At 42.9% G+C, this 15674-nt stretch overlaps 1 protein-coding gene across 3 annotated transcripts in view; it reads left to right on the top strand.

Moving 5' to 3' along the window:
• Positions 1-15674, top strand: part of RAB3GAP1 (RAB3 GTPase activating protein catalytic subunit 1) — a 31484-nt gene that overhangs the window by 1593 nt on the left and 14217 nt on the right. For all 3 annotated transcript variants that reach the window (XR_014585888.1, XM_083841296.1, XM_083841295.1), the window contains exons 4-10: positions 8555-8630; positions 10025-10157; positions 10416-10494; positions 11172-11291; positions 11869-12034; positions 12835-12934; positions 15415-15496. Coding sequence is in view for 2 of the 3 variants with exons in the window: in XM_083841296.1 (XP_083697422.1) it covers positions 8555-8630; positions 10025-10157; positions 10416-10494; positions 11172-11291; positions 11869-12034; positions 12835-12934; positions 15415-15496 (756 nt within the window). In the remaining variant the exon portion in view is untranslated. The remainder of the gene's footprint in view (positions 1-8554; positions 8631-10024; positions 10158-10415; positions 10495-11171; positions 11292-11868; positions 12035-12834; positions 12935-15414; positions 15497-15674) is intronic.

The raw sequence follows: 15674 nt of genomic DNA, 5'->3' as shown, positions 1-15674 counted from the left end.
CAACATCACCCACTAAACCGTGTCCCTAAGAACCACGTCCAACTTCTCCTTGAGCACCCCTAGGGACGGTGACACCACCACCTCCCTGGGCAACCCGTCCCAATGCCTGAGTGCTCTTTCTGAGTAGAAATATCTCCAAATTTCCAACCTGAACCTCCCCTGGCGCAACTTGAGGCCATTCCCTCTAGTCCTACCAGTAGTTATTTGCGAGTAGAGGCTGACCTCTTGTCCTGGTTCCAGTTAGGACAGAGTTAAGTAGCTCATAGTAGCTGGTAGGGTGCTATGTTTTGGATTAGGATGAGAAGAGCGCTGATAACATGCTGATGTTTTAATTGTTGCAGAGCAGTGTTTACACCAGGCCAAGGACTTTTCGGCTTCTTGCTCTGTCCTGCCAGCGAGCAGGCTGGGGGTGCAGCAGGAGCTGGGAGGGGACAGACCCAGGACAGCTGACCCAAACTGGCCAAAGGGGTATTCCATACCATCTGACGTCATGCTAAACAATATATAGGGGTGGCTGGCCGGGGTGGGGGGGCCGGCTGCTCGGGAATAGGCTGGGCATCGGTCAGCGGGTGGTGAGCAATTGCATTGTGCATCACTTGTTTTCTTACACATTATTATTGTTAATACTATTACCATTATCACTATTATTATTATTATTGTTATTATTATTTTCCTGTCTTAATAAACCGTCTTTATCTCAACTCACAGGCTTCACTTTCCCGTTTCTCTCCCCCCATCCCAGAGAGGGAGGGGGGAGGGTGAGCGAACGGCTGTGTGGTGTTTAGCTGCCAGCCGGGTTAAACCACAACAGTCTTTTTGGCGCCCAACGTGGGGCCCGAAGGGTTGAGATATCGACAAATCTGACCAGAGTGTGTTAAACTAAAATTGGTATAAGTATTGGACCTGCTTAATAGTTGCTAGTCACGATGTTGATTGCCTTAATCTCCAGTCTGCTGTACCTGTATTCCAAATTGAGTTTTATGGTGCGTTACTTTCTGTATGTGCTCCCTGTTGCACTGTTTATCCTTTCCGGGCCCTGGTTTAAGATTGTTATGGTACTGTGCGGTGTAACAATGGCTTATGAAATGATGAAATATCTGGTCACGACTTTAACCTGGTATTTGTACTCAGCACTGACGTCGACTCTATACTTTGGAACCCATATCTCGGAAACTATTAGCAATTACACCTATTGCCTGTTTTCGTTAGGGAGCCAATCTGTGAAGGGGACAGGGGAAGACATGTTTCCCTACCTGTTCACTCTCCCTTTCTCCTTCACCACCACCCTCTTATCCCCCGAGTTAGTTACGGTGGTTCTCCGAGATGTTGAATATCCTTGGGATACTCAGACCAGCCTGCTCTTGTTGTTATGTCTCCTGAATGCGCTTCAGATTTTGTGGAGGGTTAAACAACTACTTAGGAATCTCATCCGGAGATCTGTCTTGAGGCGGGATAGTTGCGAGTGGCAGGGAGTGTGGGAGGATATGGGCAGGTTTCTAGAGCAGTGGTCACCTCCAGTGTTTTGGACATTCACCCCTGAACAACTGCAAAATCCTAAAAAGCTGGCAGAATGCTTGAAAAAAAGGTGTCATGACTCTGGCAGTTCCAAAGTGACACAAATCACTGTAGCGTGCTGGGGTCTGGCTTGTGCCTATCGAGCTGCAATTGATGTTATTAGCAACCTAGCTCCAGCTCCTGCAGCCGCTCCAGTTCCAGCTCCTGCAGCTACTCCAGCTCCAGCTCCTGCAGCCGCTCCAGTTCCAGCTCCTGCAGCTACTCCAGCTGCAGCTCCTGCAGCCGCTCCAGTTCCAGCTCCTGCAGCTACTCCAGCTCCAGCTCCTGCAGCTACTCCAGCTCCAGCTCCTGCAGCCGCTCCAGTTCCAGCTCCTGCAGCTACTCCAGCTCCAGCTCCTGCAGCCGCTCCAGCTCCAGCTCCAGCTCCTGCAGCCGCTCCAGCTCCAGCTCCTGCAGCTACTCCAGCTCCAGCTCCTGCAGCCGTTCCAGTTCCAGCTCCTGCAGCCGCTCCAGCTCCTGCAGCCGCTCCAGCTCCAGCTCCTGCAGCTACTCCAGCTCCAGCTCCTGCAGCCGCTCCAGCTCCTGCAGCTGCTCCAGCTCCAGCTCCTGCAGCTACTCCAGCTCCAGCTCCTGCAGCCGCTCCAGCTCCTGCAGCCGCTCCAGCTCCAGCTCCTGCAGCTACTCCAGCTCCAGCTCCTGCAGCCGCTCCAGCTCCTGCAGCTGCTCCAGCTCCAGCTCCTGCAGCCGTTCCGGCTCCTGCAGCCGCTCCAGCTCCAGCTCCTGCAGCCGCTCCGGCTCCAGCCCCTGCAGCCGCTCCAGCTCCTGCAGCTGCCCCAGCTCCTGCAGCTGCCCCAGCTCGTGCAGCTGCTCCCACTCCTGTGGCTGGGTCAGAGAAACGAGCTGTAGCAGTGCAAGTTGACCCCGCAGAGGGTATCCCAACCCCTGTGGCAGACCCTGTGTCTGGGTCAGAGAAACGAGCTGTAGCAGTGCAAGTTGACCCCGCAGAGTGTATTCCAAGCCCTGTGGCAGACCCTGTGTCTGGGTCAGAGAAACGAGCTGTAGCAGTGCAAGTTGACCCCGCAGAGGGTATTCCAAGCCCTGTGGCAGACCCTGTGTCTGGGTCAGAGAAACGAGCTGTAGCAGTGCAAGTTGCCCCTGTAGACAAGGTGAAAAAATGGTATAGAGGCTCAGGTCGTTTAAAACGCAGACAGTCTTCTGCTAAGTCTGGGCGAAGTGAAGACGAGGCTGGGCCATCAAAGGTGCAGGAGACTGAAGATGAGGATGAGGATGGCGAAAAATCAACAGTAACTACCCGGACTCCATACCAGCCATCAAAGGTGCAGGAGACTGAAGATGAGGATGAGGATGTCGAAAAATCAACAGTAATTACCCGGACTCTATACCAGCGTGAGCTACGAGATGTGCGAAAAGATTTTGGTCGCTGTATAGGCGAGCAGCTTGTCACCTGGCTGCTCCGGTGCTGGGACACGGGAGCCAATTATGTGGAATTGGAGGGCAAGGAAGCCAGGCGGCTGGGATCCCTTGCTAGGGACGCATGCATTGACAAAGCAATTGGAGATGGAGCACAATCTCGCAGCCTCTGGAGGCGTCTCCTGTCAGCTGTGAAGGAAAGGTATCTCTTCAAGGAAGAACTTGTATGTTTACCAAGCAAATGGACCACCATGGAGAAGGGAATTCAGTACCTGAGGGAATTGGCCGTACGGGAAGTAATTTATAAGGACCTAGATGACGCACAAACATCCACAGATCCAGATGCAGTCCAGTGTACACCACCCATGTGGCGGAAGTTTGTACGGAGTGCCCCATCATCATATGCCAACTCATTGGCAATACTAGCCTGGAAAACGGAGGAGAATCCCACAGTGAATGAAGTGACTAAAATACTCCGGCAGTACGAAGGAAATCTCTCCTCTTCCCTAAAGGCCTGTGTCTCAGCTGTGGAGAAACTCTCTGAAGAGGTCCACCAACTTAAAGAGAATTTATCTTCCCCTCCACCTGAACGAACCAGTGTCCACCAGCTAAAAGAGAATGCTTTAGAGAAACTTTCTGAAAAGATCCACCAACTTGAAGAAAGATTATCTTCCCCTTCACCTGAACGAACCAGTGTCCACCAGCTAAAAGAGAATGCTTTGGAGAAACTTTCTGAAAAGATCCACCAACTTGAAGAAAGATTATCTTCCCCTTCACCTGAACGAACCAGTGTCCACCAGCTAAAGGAGAATGCTTTGGAGAAACTTTCTGAAAAGATCCACCAACTTGAAGAAAGATTATCTTCCCCTTCACCTGAACGAACCAGTGTCCACCAGCTAAAAGAGAATACCTTGGAGAAACTTTCTGAAGAGATCCACCAACTTAAAGAGAGTTTATTTTCCTCCCCACCTGTACAAACCAGTGTCTCAGCTATTAGGGGTAAACGTTCATCTATGCAAGGAAGACAATATGGTGGGCACACACACCGCGCCACCCTGTGGTTTTACCTACGTGACCATGGAGAGGACATGAGAAAATGGGATGGAAAATCTACTGCGACCCTAGAGGCACGGGTACGTGAATTGCAAAGGAAAACAATTGAGAAAAAGGAGTTCTCTGAAAGGTTTGCTGCTCCAACTTCCAGCAGGCAGTCCTTTAAACACAGAAATGAAGATTCTGACCAGGACTAGAGGGGCCCTGCCTCCAGCCAGGGGGAGGAAAGGGACAATCGAGTTTATTGGACTGTGTGGATTCGATGGCCTGGCACGTCAGACGCACAGAAGTATAAGGCTTTGGTAGACACCGGTGCACAATGTACTCTAATGCCATCAAGCTATAAAGGGCCAGAGCCCATCTGTATTTATGGTGTGACGGGGGGATCCCAGCAGTTAACTGTATTGGAGGCTGAAGTGAGTCTAACCGGTAATGAGTGGCAAAAGCACCGTATTGTGACTGGCCCAGATGCTCCGTGCATCCTTGGCATAGACTATCTTAGAAGAGGATATTTCAAGGACCCAAAAGGGTTCCGCTGGGCTTTCGGCATAGCTGCTTTGGAGACAGAGGACATTAAACAGTTGTCTACCTTGCCTGGTCTCTCAGAGGACCCTTCTGTTGTGGGGTTGCTGAGGGTTGAAGAACAGCAAGTGCCGATCGCTACCACAACTGTGCACCGGCGGCAATATCGCACCAACCGAGACTCCCTGAGTCCCATCCATAAGCTAATTCGTCAACTGGAGAGCCAAGGAGTGATCAGCAAGACTCATTCACCTTTTAATAGTCCCATATGGCCAGTGCGAAAGTCTAATGGTGAGTGGAGACTAACAGTGGACTATCGTGGCCTGAACGAAGTCACGCCACCACTGAGTGCTGCAGTGCCGGACATGCTAGAACTCCAGTATGAACTGGAATCAAAGGCAGCCAAGTGGTATGCCACAATTGATATCGCTAATGCATTTTTCTCCATCCCTCTAGCAGCACAGTGCAGGCCACAGTTTGCTTTCACTTGGAGGGGAGTCCAATATACTTGGAATCGGCTGCCCCAGGGGTGGAAACACAGCCCTACCATTTGCCATGGACTGATCCAGTCTGCGCTGGAGCAGGGGGAAGCTCCTGAACACCTGCAGTACATCGATGACATCATTGTGTGGGGTGACACTGCAGAAGAAGTTTTCGAGAAAGGGAAGAAAATAGTCCAAATCCTTCTGAAGGCCGGTTTTGCCATAAAACAGAATAAAGTTAAAGGACCTGCACGAGAGATCCAGTTTTTAGGAATAAAATGGCAAGATGGACGCCGTCAAATCCCAATGGATGTGATCAACAAAATAACAGCTATGTCTCCACCAACTAGCAAAAAAGAAACACAAACTTTCCTAGGTGTCGTGGGGTTTTGGAGAATGCATATTCCAAATTACAGTCTGATTGTAAACCCGCTCTACCAAGTAACCCGTAAGAAGAATGCTTTTGAATGGGGCCCTGAGCAACGACAAGCCTTTGAACAAATTAAGCAGGAAATAGTTCATGCAGTAGCCCTCGGGCCAGTCCGAACAGGACCAGATGTAAAGAATGTGCTCTACACCGCAGCCGGAGAGAATGGTCCCACCTGGAGCCTCTGGCAGAAAGAACCTGGGGAAACTCGAGGTCGACCCCTGGGGTTTTGGAGTCGGGGATACAGAGGATCTGAAGCCCGCTATACTCCAACTGAAAAGGAGATATTGGCAGCATATGAAGGAGTTCGATCTGCTTCGGAAGTGGTCGGTACTGAAGCGCAGCTCCTCCTGGCACCCCGACTGCCGGTACTAGGCTGGATGTTCAAAGGAAGGGTCCCCTCTACGCATCATGCAACTGATGCTACATGGAGCAAGTGGGTTGCACTGATTACTCAGCGGGCTCGAATAGGAAACCCCAGTCGCCCAGGAATCTTGGAGGTGATTATGGACTGGCCAGAAGGCAAATACTTTGGGATATCACCAGAGGAGGAGGTGGTTCGTGCTGAAGAAGCCCCCCTGTACAACAAGCTACCGGAAAATGAGAAGAAATATGCCTTGTTCACTGACGGGTCCTGTCGTATTGTGGGAAAGCATCGGAGATGGAAAGCTGCTGTATGGAGTCCTACACGACGAGTTGCAGAAGCTGCTGAGGGAGAAGGTGAATCGAGTCAGTTTGCAGAAGTAAAAGCCATTCAGCTGGCTTTAGATATTGCTGAACGAGAAAAGTGGCCAGTTCTCTATCTCTATACTGATTCATGGATGGTAGCAAATGCCCTGTGGGGGTGGTTACAGCAATGGAAGCAGAACAACTGGCAGCGCAGGGGCAAGCCCATCTGGGCTGCGGCATTGTGGCAAGATATTGCTGCCCGGGTAGAGAACCTGGTTGTAAAGGTACGCCATGTAGATGCTCATGTGCCCAAGAATCGGGCTACTGAAGAACACCAAAACAACCAGCAGGTGGATCAGGCTGCTAAGATTGAAGTGGCTCAGGTGGACCTGGACTGGCAACATAAAGGTGAATTATTTATAGCCCGATGGGCCCATGACACCTCAGGCCATCAAGGTAGAGATGCAACCTACAGATGGGCTCGTGATCGAGGGGTGGACCTGACCATGGACACTATAGCACAGGTTATTCATGACTGTGAAACATGTGCTGCAATCAAGCAAGCCAAACGGTCAAAACCTCTTTGGTATGGAGGACGATGGCTGAAATATAAATATGGAGAGGCCTGGCAGATTGATTACATCACACTCCCTCAAACCCGCAACGGCAAGCGCCACGTACTTACAATGGTGGAAGCAACCACCGGATGGCTGGAAACATATCCTGTGCCCCATGCCACCGCCCGGAACACTATCCTGGGCCTTGAAAAGCAAGTCTTATGGCGACATGGCACCCCAGAGAGAATTGAGTCAGACAACGGGACTCATTTCCGAAACAACCTTATAGACACTTGGGCCAAAGAACATGGTATTGAGTGGGTGTATCACATCCCCTATCATGCACCAGCCTCTGGAAAAGTTGAACGATACAATGGACTGTTGAAGACTACACTGAAAGCAATGGGTGCTGGGACATTCAAAAATTGGGATACACATTTGGCAAAGGCCACCTGGTTAGTCAATACCAGGGGATCTGCCAACCGAGCTGGACCTGCCCAATCAAACCTGTTACGCACTGTAGAAGGGGATAAAGTTCCTGCAGTGCACGTAAGAAACATGCTGGGTAAAACAGTCTGGGCTACTCCTGCCTCAGGAAAAGGCAAACCTATTCGTGGAATTGCTTTTGCTCAGGGACCTGGATGCACTTGGTGGGTAATGCAAAAGAATGGGGAGGTCCGGTGTGTACCTCAAGGGGATTTGATACTGGGTGAGAATAGCCCATGAGTTGAATTGTAGTATGTTAATTATTATATAATAATGTATGTCATCACTACCATGATTGCTATATATCATAGATGAAAATGGTGATTAATTAGAATGTATTGGACAGAGTGTAACCTGAGCATGACATAAATGGTATGGAATAAGGGGTGGATATCTGTCCTGGTTCCAGTTAGGACAGAGTTAAGTAGCTCATAGTAGCTGGTAGGGTGCTATGTTTTGGATTAGGATGAGAAGAGCGCTGATAACATGCTGATGTTTTAATTGTTGCAGAGCAGTGTTTACACCAGGCCAAGGACTTTTCGGCTTCTTGCTCTGTCCTGCCAGCGAGCAGGCTGGGGGTGCAGCAGGAGCTGGGAGGGGACAGACCCAGGACAGCTGACCCAAACTGGCCAAAGGGGTATTCCATACCATCTGACGTCATGCTAAACAATATATAGGGGTGGCTGGCCGGGGTGGGGGGGCCGGCTGCTCGGGAATAGGCTGGGCATCGGTCAGCGGGTGGTGAGCAATTGCATTGTGCATCACTTGTTTTCTTACACATTATTATTGTTAATACTATTACCATTATCACTATTATTATTATTATTGTTATTATTATTTTCCTGTCTTAATAAACCGTCTTTATCTCAACTCACAGGCTTCACTTTCCCGTTTCTCTCCCCCCATCCCAGAGAGGGAGGGGGGAGGGTGAGCGAACGGCTGTGTGGTGTTTAGCTGCCAGCCGGGTTAAACCACAACACCTCTGTTTCTTAAAATGTCTATATCAGTGATAATGACTATGACAGAAGCAGACAAAGATTTTAAGCGCTGTCTTTAAATCTGAATTTCAATTACAATTATATGTCAAATGTTTATTTTTTCTGTCAACGGTAAAATAAGGGTATATTTTCTTAAAACCAATATTCTGCAGTACCAGACAAAAATAAGCAAGATACTGTAATCACTCAAAGCATGTTCATAGCAATTGCTAAAAATAACTATAATCTGCAATGTAAACATAGAAGTACCACTTTATTCATACAAGGAAGTAGTTCTGTTCCTGTTGTGATACTTGGTGTTTTTTTAAAGTATTCCATAGTAGGACAACATATTGCCTGCTTTAGGGAGCTGAATTACGGTGCAAGATGAATGAGACTTCAGGAAATACTAATGATTTTTCCCCTCCCTGTTAGATTCATTTCAAAAATAGAAGAAGTATTGAATGACTGGAAACTTATTGGGATTTCTTCAGGCAAACCTCTAGAAAAGGTCAGTTGCTGCTTCCAGATGTTCTATTAGAATTATTAATATCAGTAGCAGTCCACATGGAGATGTTTACACATGCTCTCATTTACGTAAGTGTTGCAGATAATGATTTATATTGGGAATTTCACTTGTAAAAGTGGCTACTGGATGAACAAGTGCTGTAAGTCTATCGGTGGGTTGTCTGGAAAATGGGCAATTTCCTTGATAAATCTGAATCTTCATATAGGGCCTTGATTTTTTTATTTTTGTTTGTTTTTGTTTTTTCACTGCCAGTTTTCAGTCTGGAAATATGGTTCAAGCTGTTTGAAATTCTCAAGGAGTTTCTTTTTGCCTGACCTCGTGCCTTCATCACACCTCACGTACTTATGGTTGAGGTTTGCATTGTGTTTCTGGTGACTCAGTACATTTCATAGATCAGAGAGATGTTTGTTTTAACCCCAAAGTCTAATTAGTCTTTGTGGTGCTTCTTCAGTCTTGTAAAACATGGAAGAAATTACTGAGCTCTTCTGCATACTAGAATATTTAAATACATAAATAGAATATGCATATCATTGTGAATAAATTTAGCTGTTTTGGATTGAATGGTTGCCATGTTTTCAGGAGAGTTTTATGATTCTTAATTTTAGTCATGCTACAAAGTATTCAGGATTAATATTTAGGGCTGACAACTAGTCAACCTTAGACAATTATTTTATCCTTCAGTGTATTCCTACACGTTTTGTTTTCTAGACCACACCTTTCTTCTTGCTTTCCAGTGAGAATACGCTCTTTACAAAGGGTGTTTGTCCAAGTTGCTTAGCTTGAGTAGCAGCTGTAAAATTCTGTACAGTGCTGTTGATTTTTTTCCCCCTTATATATCCTCATATGTAGTATTGTTGTTTAAAATTTGATTATCCTCACAGAAGTTTTGCAGGTTTTAGATACGTAATCATTTATCAGTAAAAGCATGTTCCAAGTAAATATTAAAGAAGCATTTGCGTAGAGTGGTAGGGTTGACAGGTGTAGATAAAATCTGAGCTGGGAAGCTTCTGTCTTTGGGCAAAGTAGAGGGTACATATGCTTAAGATGTGCAGTTTCCGTCATGTGAGGGGAAATATTTGCCTCTTTATTGCCTTATAAATCTCAAGACTTTTGTGGGGGACAAGATTTTCTTGAAACAAACATGATTATTAGTAAAATAGATTTTAACATTCAGATACCTTTAGTATGAGGTGTTTTGAGAATCATCTTTATGTATCTTTAAACCATGCCTTGCTATGTAGAATAAAACGGTAGCAGAAAAAGATGGACAAATATTATAGATTGTTTAGGCAGTATATTTTGTAAGGTTCATGAATGTTAACCTAAATTTATGTGATGAAGCACTAGCTTTGTGTTTGCTTGTTTTAAATCTATAGGGTGTATATACCACAGGAGCATGGGAAGAGAAATCGGATGAAATTTCATTTGCAGACTTCAAATTCTCAGTTACCCATCATTATCTTGTACAAGAACCCAGTGACAGAGATGGGAAAGAAGAACCTGCAGAAGGTAGCTTATAGTTCTCTTTTGTGTCTGAATTATGTCACTGGCATACGGATATGACAGAAGACAATTTCAAAATGTGGAATTCGTAGTGCGTTGATTTGAATCTGTGTGAAATTTTGAGGTGTCTAATGGGTGGGATCTGACATCTCTGATTTTAGTGTTTTACATTGAACAAATGCTAAAGAATTTACAAACTGCTAAAGTAAACTGTAAGTTAGCTGAATGGATGCTGATGCTCTTATGTATCAATTTGTTTTGCAGATGCCCTTCCTCTGCCTATGCAGGACTTGTTGTGCATGAACAATGACTTTCCTCCTAGAGCTCACTGTCTGGTAAGATGGTATGTATGCTGCCTCTCTTCTTCCCTAAAACAAGTAAACATAGCAGTTGAAAAATCTTTGATGCTGGCACAATGATTTGTATTTTTTTTTCCATCCAGCGTTAAAGCTTAAGGAAAATGGGTCTTTGTATGGGATGCAGTAAAGGGCTGAAAAAAACCAAAAACCCAAACCATAGTCTTTTAAAAATATTTTTTTCTGAATTTCATAGACTAATCAGGCTTTAATGTATGTGATATTTAGATGGATTCTCAAAAACAAAGCTTTAGCACCTTAAGAGAGGAAAAAACTGCAGTAACAACCAAATACTTCTTAATAAAGCAAATCTGTAGCAGATTACTGTATTCTTCAACAGATTGTATTAAAGTATAAATAATTACAGTTATTATTAAGTTAAGTAATAAACTCAGGAGTGATAGATCTGGAAATCGTCACATTACTTTAATAGTGTTTGAGTGCTCTTGAATGCCTGTAGTTACTGATTTGAGAATCTGCAGTGCTACGTACCCAGTCACTTCTTGACCTCGCTGAAAGAGGGACTCACGTCCAAATAACAGATTCACAGCCTGTTGGTGGCAATTCCGTTATTCAGATTATAATATTTCTAACAATTGTGTGTTTCAGCTGGTTTACTAGAAAATAGAAACATCATGCTTTTTTTCTTCTCGCCCCCTCCAAGGTATGGCTTACGGGAGTTTGTGGTTATTGCTCCGGCTGCAAATAACGATGCAGTTCTTAGTGAATCCAAATGTAACCTTCTGCTGAGTTCTGTTTCTATTGCATTGGGCAACACTGGCTGGTAAGTGAAAGCCTAAACTTTTTAGTACGTCAAGATGAAACTACTATACTCCTCTTTTGAGGAAAAAGTATTAATTTAGTAGTGAATTACATTCTGAGTTTGTTGTATTTGCACCATAATATTTAAAAAAAAAAAGATTAAAAAACAGTTTTCCCATGGTAACTATAAAATGATTGATTCGGTACGTTGTTTATATTCATTGTTATTTAAAAACCTCAAAGTCTTTAAAAACTGATGCAAGTTGTTCGAATAATTGACATACAGAGCATAAACTCTGGAAGAAGCTTTCTTATCTGTGTGGTAACAGTAACTTTATCATATTCCTCAAAAATATTTAGACTAAAAATGAACTGAAGTCATTGATAAGCCTTCGTGTTTGTGTTTATGACACAACAATTTGTTAGGCATTCCATGTAATGGTGAAGTTAATATTTTTCTATGATTCATATTAAGCATTTTGAGCTGTGTTCCACTAAGAAAATGTATTCTAAAAATATGATATTTAAAATTTTTTTAGCTAGTTTAAAAGACTATGAGATAGCACGACATTTTAAATAATCTGAAATATGTTTTATAGTCAGGTACCGTTATTTGTACAAATACATCAGAAATGGCGACGAATGTATGTTGGAGAATGTCAAGGTCCAGGAGTTCGAACTGACTTTGAAATGGTTCATCTTCGCAAAGTGCCAAATCAGTACACACATTTATCGGGATTACTGGATATCTTCAAGTCCAAGATAGTAAGTGCATCCGTATGCGTACACCTGATACTAAGAATAATTCTATTAACTGGTTGCTGTACATTCGCTTCTGTCTTCTAGGGATTCGTTTTGTAAGGGTAAGACTCACACTGCCAATACCAACAATCTCCTTCCAGTTATTGCTACTCTGTATCTAGTAGTAGAAAGTAAAAATTTATGTTTCTGTGCTCAGTTGTATTGCATTCTTCTATTCTTAATTTTTCACAGGGCATGTGAAAGAATGTTTCTATTTTCCAGTTTACTCGTAATAAGTCTCTCAATCTCCCTCAAGCAAACTCTATCCTCTTTCTGAAACTCTGTGCCTCTCTCTGAAGGAGAGAGGAAGGTTGGGGTGCAGTTTTTATTCTGATATTTTGTAGTTCATGCACCCAACCAATAAATTAAGAGGGAAGAAAAACATGATGGAAATCTGAGGAGTCTAAGTGGACTTTTATAGAGGAGCATGGGGGACTGCAACACTTCGCAATTGATATCGGTAGTCAGCAATCTCATCAAAACACTGAAAGAGTTTTTATTGAAAACCTAACATATTCTGGATTAGAGTTACTTGTGAATAACCAGTTAAATGGAACACGTAAACGTTGCGTGGGTTTTAGAAAGCTTATATGCTTAGTTTTGCAATGAGTGTCTTGCTGAGCAAAGACTTTATTAGTAATTCTTGCGGTGTTGCAGTTCAGATAAAATTAGCTATAATACAAACTGTCATAATTTAGGTTCTGTTCAAGGATATTGTAGAGGATGTATTCTTTACATTTAATTTTTCCTTTAATATTTTCAAGGGATGCCCATTAACGCCACTGCCTCCAGTTAGCATGGCCATTCGGCTTACATACGTGCTTCAAGACTGGCAACAGTATTTCTGGCCGCAGCAGCCACCAGGTGGGAGTTTTGTGTCCACAGAATAACTTGTCTTAAGATGAACAATTAGTCAATGCTGAAGAAAATGTTTGTGTATCTTGCCAGAGGAATTAAGCATTGTTTCTGCATTACTACAAAAGGCTTTAGTTACAACTCCCTGTGATGAGCTAGCAAATTTAAAGCTCCTCTGAAATCATGAGTTATAAATATACTTTTTTTTCATTAGCGTTCAGAGATACAGTTTGTGATGCTTCTAAAACTGTAGAGTCTGTTTGAAGAGAAACAGGTGACCGTCCATAGATCTGTAAAGAATTCTGCCCTGGGTTCCACAAGGAAACGATTGGATTCAAATTTTGATAGATGCTAATACTTCACACTAGTATTGGGTGATTATTTCAATAAAATAACTGATTTTAGTGCTTCACTATTTACCTTTTTATCTCTGCTAACAATGGAAGAGGAGACAACTTTTCTATGTTCAATTGAACTTTGGATTTAAAAAGTCCACAGTGTTAAGTAAGCTAAGTAGTTGATACATTTTTTTCGTGCAGGAAAAAGTGCTGATCAAGCTTTTTACTATAGGAGGTCTTAGGGAAGGAAAGAAGAAAAGTAATGTGTAGTCTTAAATCTAAAGTACATATACCAGACTTGATAAGTTTATGCAACAGTAATGCTCTTTAGAAAAATCTGTGTGAGTTTACTCGTTTGGTAATCTCCCAGTGAACTCTTACATGCTTGCTCGGCGGTAACATTTTCTTGGGCTTCAAGGATTTGCTCTTAACAGACCTATTCATATAGAGGTAGCATCAGGAAATAAATTATAAACTCCTTCTGGCTTAAAGTTAAGCAAATCTATAGGAAAAAGGTAGGTTAGTTCGTTCTCAACAGGTGTTTTCATTAGTAACGTGGTATTTTAGGCACAAGGTGGTAGAGCAATTAAAAGGCCCAAGTTCTATTCTTAGCTTTGTAGTAGGTTTGCATAACAGGATGAAGTATTTAGGGTGTACTTAGGGGGACAGAACCTGTATGACGTTAGTCTGGTTGCTAATTATTTGACTTTTGTTTACTTAAAAAACAAACAACAACAACAAAAAACCCTTACACTATTCACAGATGCACAGATGTGTTTTGAAGAAATGTGTAGCAAAGTTTATCTTGTGTGCTTTATATTTAAGGAGCGTGGAAAATAACTTTAAAGAGAATTCTCTTCTGTGGGGTCAGAGCAAATCATTGTTTTTTTTTAAGTAGTAATTCTCTTTGTAGGTAAACCAAGCTTGTCAAAACAACTTGTGAAGCTAGTTCTACAGATCTTCTTTTTTATTATTTCTGCAGACACAGAAATTATTATTCATTAGTCTTTCTGTGCCTTGCTATAGTTATTCAGCAAGTTTAGGATCCCTTTTTTAATATGAATGAATTATACTACTCTGGTCATGTCTCTTGCTTTAAGCAGTTTGAATAAACTATACTCTTCTAGAAGTTTCTGGATAAAGAACCAGGAGTGACATAGTGTATTGCAGAAACTGGAGACAAACAACATTTTTACTGCTGTTGCTACATGCATTTGTGGTTATATCTTCATTGTGAATAACTAGACCAGGAATTTATTGCCCTCAACCACTCAATTAGCTATTTTCAAATAAAGCCAAAGAATTTAAATATGTACTTTATCTTCCCTGAAGAAGAAAGTTGGAGAAATAACTTAATGAATTTGTTCAAATACTTTGTCTGTTCTAATTCCTCAGTTGTTTTGTATGCAAACAGTTTATCAGATGCATTTGAAATTAAGGATCAGAGGTTGTAATAACATTATAATAATGTCATTACAATACGTTATTACCCATTTAAATTTTTGATCGGGAAAGAGTGTCATTGTTTGTTTTTTCTTTAAAATGTATAACATGGGAAGTGGTTGGGGATGCTGGGAGGCATCTTTAGTTTTTGTTTTTTTTTTGTGGTAAAAGGAATCCCCTACATCACTGGGTTAAGTCTTTAACTGCAGCAGACGTAACAAACTCTTTCCATAAAATTTTCAAACAACGTTTTCAAAGTAGTTCGTTTCTCGCTCCTGCAGAGTTGGATTTTCCAGTCTCCCTTTTCTGCACAGAACTGATCTCTTGCCTAAATTGTCATAATTGTCTCTTGCCTAAATTGTCTTTTCATGACAAATTTGTGTCTATTTGTTCCTGTGTGGACATAGACTCTTTAAGGATGCCTTTATAGCTGTCATCTGTTCCTGCATAAATGGAATAACCTTTGCTCAACACAAGTGACAAAAGAGTTTTATCTGTGTTTTTTATTGTCCAGTTTCAAGATTAATTCCTAGTTTCTGCTGGAAACAACTACTTCGGCTTTGTGCTAGTATTACATCTTCATATCTCCGTAACCTTAGCTGTTCAGCTTGTTTCTGATGAGCCTACATACTGTGGTCTTCTTCCTATGAAATTAAAATGATATACTTCTTAAAATACCCTGCAAATTCTGTATTGATCTGTCTTCAGATATAGATGCACTAGTTGGGGGAGAAGTTGGAGGTCTTGAGTTTGGGAAGTTACCGTTTGGTGCGTGTGAGGACCCTATTAGGTAAGATAAGAGTTAAAAAAACTGTTTTTTTTTAACTTCCTTAGTGGAGGACTTAAATGTATGTTATTTGAAATCTGAGCTTTGCCTGCATCTCACTTACTATGTCACTAATAGGTTTTGTTATTCAAGTACGTGCTCTAATAGCAAATAATACCATTTACGAAGCTGTATAATGATA

The sequence above is a fragment of the Anser anser genome (genome assembly GCF_964211835.1).
Source record: "Anser anser genome assembly, chromosome: 6".
Classification (NCBI taxonomy): Eukaryota; Metazoa; Chordata; class Aves; order Anseriformes; family Anatidae; genus Anser; species Anser anser.
This window is presented reverse-complemented; position numbering and strand designations above follow the sequence as displayed.